Below are 6,762 nucleotides of genomic sequence, written 5' to 3'. Positions count from 1 at the left end.
CGCCGCTTTACCCGATTGATAATAAAAGCTCCCTAGGTTACTGTTTGCGTCCGAATAACAATCGCAAAAAGATACATTGCTTTTGATGGGTGTCAAAAACCTCCACCAGGATTCGTTGTTTTCCTACTCTTTAACGATTTTCCCACGATCGGCGCGCTTTTGGAAAGCGGGAAAGGCGAAACACGATCGATAAAACTCTGTTTTTCATTACGTTTACGGGTCGATCAGGGATTTTCCGGAATCCTCCGCAAAACAAACAATTTGGAATAGGCTTATAGGGTTATATAAAGAAACGAATTAGTGAAATTATCAAAATAAGAAGACCAATTTTTTTTAGCAAAAAGTCACTTTATTGTACACCTGTACAAATACACTTCACGTGGTGACGTTGGTTCTTATAATAAGCTTTATAATAGTCTAACTATGAATATACAGGATTATTCAACCCATCATATTTGTTTTGTTAAGAATTACAATTATATTACAATGGTACAAGATTAATTTTAATATAGTTACGCGGGTCAACTAATAATCACTTTTAAAGGTTTTTTTTTGGATAGTGTTTTTTTTTAATGCTATGGAAAGTATGCTGACGATTTTGATTAAAATAATTTATTTTGGCTCTGAGAAGCTGCCCAAACAGTTCTATTAAACGAAGGGGGTGCTATCATCGCTGACTAAACCGTTAATTCATTTTAATCATGCCTAAGTGCGCGAACTAAGATCGATTTGGCAACATCTCTCAAAATAAAATTACATTGAAAAAAAAAATGTAAATTTAAAAAAATAAAACTGAGAATGAAATACTTCCAAAAACGCTTTATAAATAAAAAAATTTGGGTTTTTTTGCCTTAGCTGTATATTTTCTTCCATTGAATTACATCTGACTATAATCTGACTAGCTATGCCTTGAAAACGCTTTCTTAGGTCCTAAAAAAATTCTCTTTACAAATATAACGAAAAACTTTACCAAAGTTTAACGTACCGAGAAATAAGGTTTAAACGTGGGGGGCAAAAAATCCAATTTGAATAATAATACTATTTATTCCCGACTTTAAGCTCCATTATGGAAGCGTGTACCCTTTCTTAGGTAGTATACATTTCATTTTTTTTTAAATAAAATATTTTCATAAAGGGTCAGAATAAAAAGTTAAATCGTTAAAAACTATTTCCACCCACGCCCATTTCTCATGAAAAAAAAAGAATACAATTATTTATCTAATAAATACGGTTTCATATTTAAATATATTAAGCTCAATATTTTATTGCAAATGATTGCGCGTTTGGGATTCCTTAAAATCTTCCGAGATGAAAAAATGTGTCTTTAACGAGGGAAGGACGAATAGAATTATAATAATTTCATTCTCTTAAAACTCATTTAATTGTGACTGTTTTGACGAAGATGAATGAGAATTGAGCAACACATACAATGAATTATATTCAGATTATGTACGAAACAAATGACTACAGACGGCAATTTAAAGACCGGGAGATACGAGGTATGTTGGTGACCAACGTACGCGGTAGATGGCGCTAGTAAAGCTAAATCGGGGTTATTTCCGCCACGACAGAAACGATACCATCGTTGCCTACGTTATTATAAAAGCCCGCGCAAGCCTCCCGACAAAGGAACTACATTTTAACGACGCAACGACTTGTTTATTCGCTTTTGATAACCGGGAGATGGCGCTTTGATTTGGAATTACATTTCTTAAAAGAAGCTACACACCGTGTATGACATACCAAATTTGTTAAAATGCAACAGTTTTCAATGCAACGTGAAACCTGGCCGTTGCTTAGGCAACTGGGTAAAGATACGAGAGAACCTAGTGGCCAGAATGGGTAACCTAGAATGCCAGAAATAAATTGAAGATATTTCGCGTGCAGGGGCCTTTATAATAACGTAGTCAACTATACCATTGAATAAATAAAAATAAGTGGCGTATACGAGGGGTGGCGCCCAAACCATCGAACATCCCTGACCTGAACCCCATTATCACGCGTTACTGACTACGCCACCGAATTAAAAGTACGTCTATTTAAACAAATTTAAAAAATTATTTCACGTTGTAACAAATTAAAATATCTAGATAATTTAGTAAACAAATCATTCGAAATTAATGACAATTCGCTTTTAGATTCCTGCAATAAATAAGCTTTCGTTTTCTACTTCCACCACACTTTTCCGTTCAATAATTTTCGAAGGCACTAAAAGCTCTCTATACGTACTATATGGGGTTAAAATAAACCAGAAAATATGGATTACTATCAGGGCCCCGAATAAATTAGTTTCTTTTGTTACGTATGAATTTTAACGTCTAAGACGAAGGAAACAAGAGTCCACGGATTTTTATACACTGTTTAAACAACTATACATCATTTTCCCCTCACATAAAAACGGATAAAAATTGTGTTTGACGACGATAATTAGAAGACTGTTTATATAATGAAAGCATTCTTGATGACAAGGCGTAAGGGGGGGGGGAGTGGTAAGGGTGCTTTTATAGCCCCATTTGCTGAATACGTATCGAAATAGTCGAAAAATATATTAAAAAGAGCGAAATATTTTGCGTCGACATTATTATCATTTGATCATTTCTTTTTCAGTTGGCTATATATGATATCCTAGAAACGTATCAAATTTTCCCATTTAACGAATATTTGGCAATATTTTGAGATGAATTTTGGTCGTGCTTTTCTGATTTTGAATTTCATTTTCTCGGAGGATTCGGGGAAGGGGGTATTTTGATGAAGATACTCGAGTTTCTTCGATGGGGGAGACGGGGGGATAAAAGCAAAATCAGAAGAGAATCAACAGGTACCTCGCGGGGGTTTCGCTATTTTTGTAACCGGGTTGAAATTCCTTCAGAGAGTAGATTTATTATAGACCTTTTTCCCCCGAAAGGTTCGTCGGGCCGCGATTTTGTGATTTTTGTTCAGTCGTGGTTGGAGTAGGCCATTAACTTTAAATAATGGAACCTCCCCTGCGTTTAGAATAAGAGCTTTGTACGCGCGGTTTGAGAGAAGCTAAAGATGTTCAATAGCGGAGTCCTCCATTGAGAGTTACGTTCGGAGAAGATTGGGAAATTAATTCGGTGATCAGACAGGGACAAGAGCAAAGGCAGGCTAGCTTACGAGGAGACTTCCCGAGGTGATAATCACCGATTTTGTTGAAACTAGGTGGGCACGTAGACCTTATGGTAACAAGAAATTTCACCAAGGGAAAAGTTGCAATGGGCATTAGTTTTGCCATGGCACCCGAAAATGGTTTTGACAACGCAGTATGTATATTTTCCCATTGAAAATGACATGGGAATCTGAGCACTTCTAAACAATAATAATAATAATTCTAATTAAAATCATTAATTTTGATCAAATTCAAACAACTAAATTCTATTTTATTAATTTTGATAAAATTCATTTATTACCGTCGATTTGGCGATTAGTTGGTAAATACAACTTTTTATTTTTATATTTCGCTTTTCTCCATTTTTACCGATTCTGATCAAATTTGATCAAATTGACCAAAATTCATCAAAATATCATAAAATTAATTTCATTTGTCGATTTTGATCTATTTTTTTGGTTTTGAAAATTTTCACAGAAGCGCTCAGATTCCCATGTAATTTTCAATGAGAAAATATACGTACTGTGTTGTCAAAAACATTTTCGGTTGCCATGGCGAAACTAATGTCCATTGCAACTTTTCCCTTGGTGAAATTTCATGTTACCATAAGGTCTACATACCCACCTAGTTTCAACAAAATCGGTGATTATCTCCTAGTTAGTGAAAGATTAACTCTCTCCACGATTGCGTTACACTTATAATAGTTCCCACAAATTAAATTTTCATGTTTCATTTAATCTTTAAAATGAAACGAAGCCTTTATATTCGAATGAAATAATAATGATTAAACGCGCGTCTGGATTTGTGCCAGATTCGAAATAGATAAAATATTGAATACTCAAAACGGACTTGGAAGAGTAAAATCCACACGCTTCCGTCGGTCTCAGTACACGCTCCTTGTCGTACAAATGTTTACCTAACATTCTATTTATTTTATTAGTTCCAACACCACAAAGCGTCGACTAGGATCTCGACCTCGTCAACATAGGTCCAGAGGTCATCCGTTGACTGTCCTTCTCGTATGTCTCGTGACACCGCGTCGTCAGGTCCGGCTTAATATAATCCCCCCCAACTGTCGTCCTAGTCCTCCGGCGCGGGTCGAATGTCTGACGTGACGTCTCACACTCGAACGGTGGCTATTTTGACGACGTGAATGGCTTCGGGGTCAACCTCGGTAGTCAAGGGCGAAGTCGTGTTGTTCCATCCGGGTCGTACCATCGAGGCGTCAATATGCTGGTACTGACACTCGAAGGGCTGAATCTCGTTGGCCTTTTCCTGGCGGTGTTCGACGCTGAAGAAAGGCAACCGGGGGCGCGTCCGTTGTCTCGTCCAATACCGGTAACACGTGGCCATGCCCGCCACCAACACGATGACGGCTAGCGTCACGATGACAGCCACCAAGGGAATTGTTCCGTCAGCGATCGTCTGAGCTGCAAATAATACACCAATCGTTTTTCCTCGATTTAGCTCGGATAGTTTTTCAAATAAAAAGGATTGTTTGGATAGCAAGGGGGGCGGGGCGGACTTGTTGAAACGCGCGGTATTGATTTTGTCTTTGGACGAATTACTGGCGAGGTATCTCGACTGTTCCCAACTGCCTTACCAATTATTTCGCTCGCTGTTACTTCGTTTACTTATCGATTAAGCGTCCCACAAAGACGTATGGTTAATTGGTCTATTAAAAAAGCAACTTCACCAGCGGTGATTCGAAGACGTAAACCTTATTACATCGTCGATTTGGAGAGATAAAAAAGTCTGTAGTAATTTGAGTCGGGAACAGGCGAAGACAGTTCGCTACCTGAGAGCAAAAGTCAAGTAAGTCCAGATACGTGACTATTGAAAGAAATTCAAAATAAGAATCCTTGAGCAAAGAATATAAAGCCCCAGGAATGGAAGGATTGATATTTTGGCCACGCGTTTTGGTTGCATTAGAAACTTCCGGCAAAGCAAATCAGAGTAACCGGAAACGGGTAACGCAATCCGGTCTATCTTTAAAAACGGGAGGCGCAAAAGTTCCACTAAACGGACCTACACCTTCCATTCCTGGGGCTTTATATTCTTTGCCTTGAGTGTTTTTAAATCAAAGGGGAATTGTCACCACTCTGAAATTGGTTAAAAACCATTTAAATGGATAGAGGACGCCCGAAAATGGTTATACAAAAAATTTCATGTTAATATTTCCAGTATTTGATTTATTATTAGCAACCAAATTTCGTGTTTTATCCCCCCCCCCCCCCACCCCGACTCGAGAATCGCAGAACCGCTTGGTTGAACCTACCTGCAGCGCCATCTCGTGAACCAGATGGTGAACGATATATTATTTTCCCCGGTTTTATCGTTTTTCGGTCGGAACTGTCGTCTGCTACGACATTCTCCTTGGCTTTTTAACCGAGTTATACTCGTAGATTGCAGTTTATCGTGTTTTTAATACGCCTTACACGCCGCCCTTTCTCAAATTTTTGCCGCTGCACGTAGGTTCAACCGCGATTTCTGAAATTTTTGGAGCCGTTTGATGTAGGTTGCGGAAAAAGTAGCGTAACTTTTTAAATACTTTTCCAATAACTATAAAATTTCAGGGACATAATCATTAATATATTTTCTATCATTCTGTAAAAAAACCTCGTAAATTTTGGTTTTGGTGACAATTCCCTTTTAAGGTGACTCAGTATAAAATTTTCAATATATATTTTCACTCTATTTTTTTTTTAAATTTTCATTATTAGATTATCATTGTTATTACGCTAGATTTCGAACTTAAAACTGGTTTTTCTCAAATAGGGGTTTTCAGACTCGCTTGACTCTCGCTTTAAGGTAGCGCGTTTAGGAGTAATAAGAAATATAAGAAAGCGTCTTACATTTACCGGCATTGCTTTTCTGCGCCGTGGGGGGCCAGACGCAGTCGGCGCAACCCGGAGCCGTCTTGTCCTCGGCGCACAGGGCGAAACTCAGGCAATTGACCTGCACCTGGCAGTGGTCCTCTTTCCAGAAATAGCCGGCGGTGCAGGACTGGCACGAAGGGCCTCGGTGTCCCGGTAGACAGCTCTGGCAAATCGGCTCGTCATCGGCTCCTGGAAGGCGATTGAATCAAAAGGGGGGCCACGGTAAGGGGACGAATAAACAAAAATGAAAAAAAAGAGAAGAGGAGACGCCCAGGATCCCCCGGAAACAACATTAGTCATTCGATACTCTGGCGTGAACCGAATCGATATAAGGTCGCTCGTAAAAAAAGGAAAGTAAACGAACGAGGGGCTGAGACAAATAAGAGTCATACCTCGAACGCACGTTCCCGTCGAGGTAACATTAGTACACGGACATTCCAAACACTGTTTGCCGAGCCGGAGGCTGTCGGCGGCGCAATTTTCGCACCATTTGCCCTCGTAAGCTTTATAGCAGTTGCAAACGAACGATTCCGTCCTGCGGGTGCAAGCCACCGTTCCCGGAGAGCTACAGTTACAATGCGCTGAAAGAAAGAGAACAAAAGAGGTGTTAGTCAAATGCGCATTTCTTTCATTCCCGAACCATAAGTAACCTAATAAACATAAGTATGACACAAAACGAATTCGGTTAATGATAGTCTGTCGCGGAGTGATTGCCAAATAGGAAGTTTTAGAGGAGGAATCTCGTCCCTTCCTACT

General features: G+C 39.1%; 1 protein-coding gene across 2 annotated transcripts in view; it reads right to left on the bottom strand.

The window, feature by feature from the left end:
- Positions 1-3,762: 3,762 nt before the first annotated feature.
- LOC149935433 (uncharacterized) overlaps positions 3,763-6,762 on the bottom strand; it is a 58,810-nt gene continuing 55,810 nt past the window's right edge. The window contains exons 4-6 of one of the 2 annotated variants that reach the window (XM_090154120.1): positions 6,399-6,587; positions 5,989-6,195; positions 3,763-4,557 (exon numbers count right to left, since the gene is read on the bottom strand). In XM_090154120.1, coding sequence (XP_090010246.1) covers positions 4,247-4,557; positions 5,989-6,195; positions 6,399-6,587 — 707 coding nt within the window. In that variant the 3' untranslated portion in view covers positions 3,763-4,246. Of the gene's footprint in view, positions 4,558-5,982; positions 6,196-6,398; positions 6,588-6,762 lie in introns of both variants that reach the window. The other variant, XM_090154119.1, reaches the window with a different exon arrangement.

Source organism: Leiobunum rupestre, chromosome 7 (genome assembly GCF_980474605.1).
Source record: "Leiobunum rupestre chromosome 7, qqLeiRupe1.1.hap1, whole genome shotgun sequence".
Lineage (NCBI taxonomy): Eukaryota > Metazoa > Arthropoda > Arachnida > Opiliones > Sclerosomatidae > Leiobunum > Leiobunum rupestre.
The sequence above is the reverse complement of the archived record's forward strand: the minus strand, read 5'-3'. Positions and strand labels throughout refer to the sequence as shown.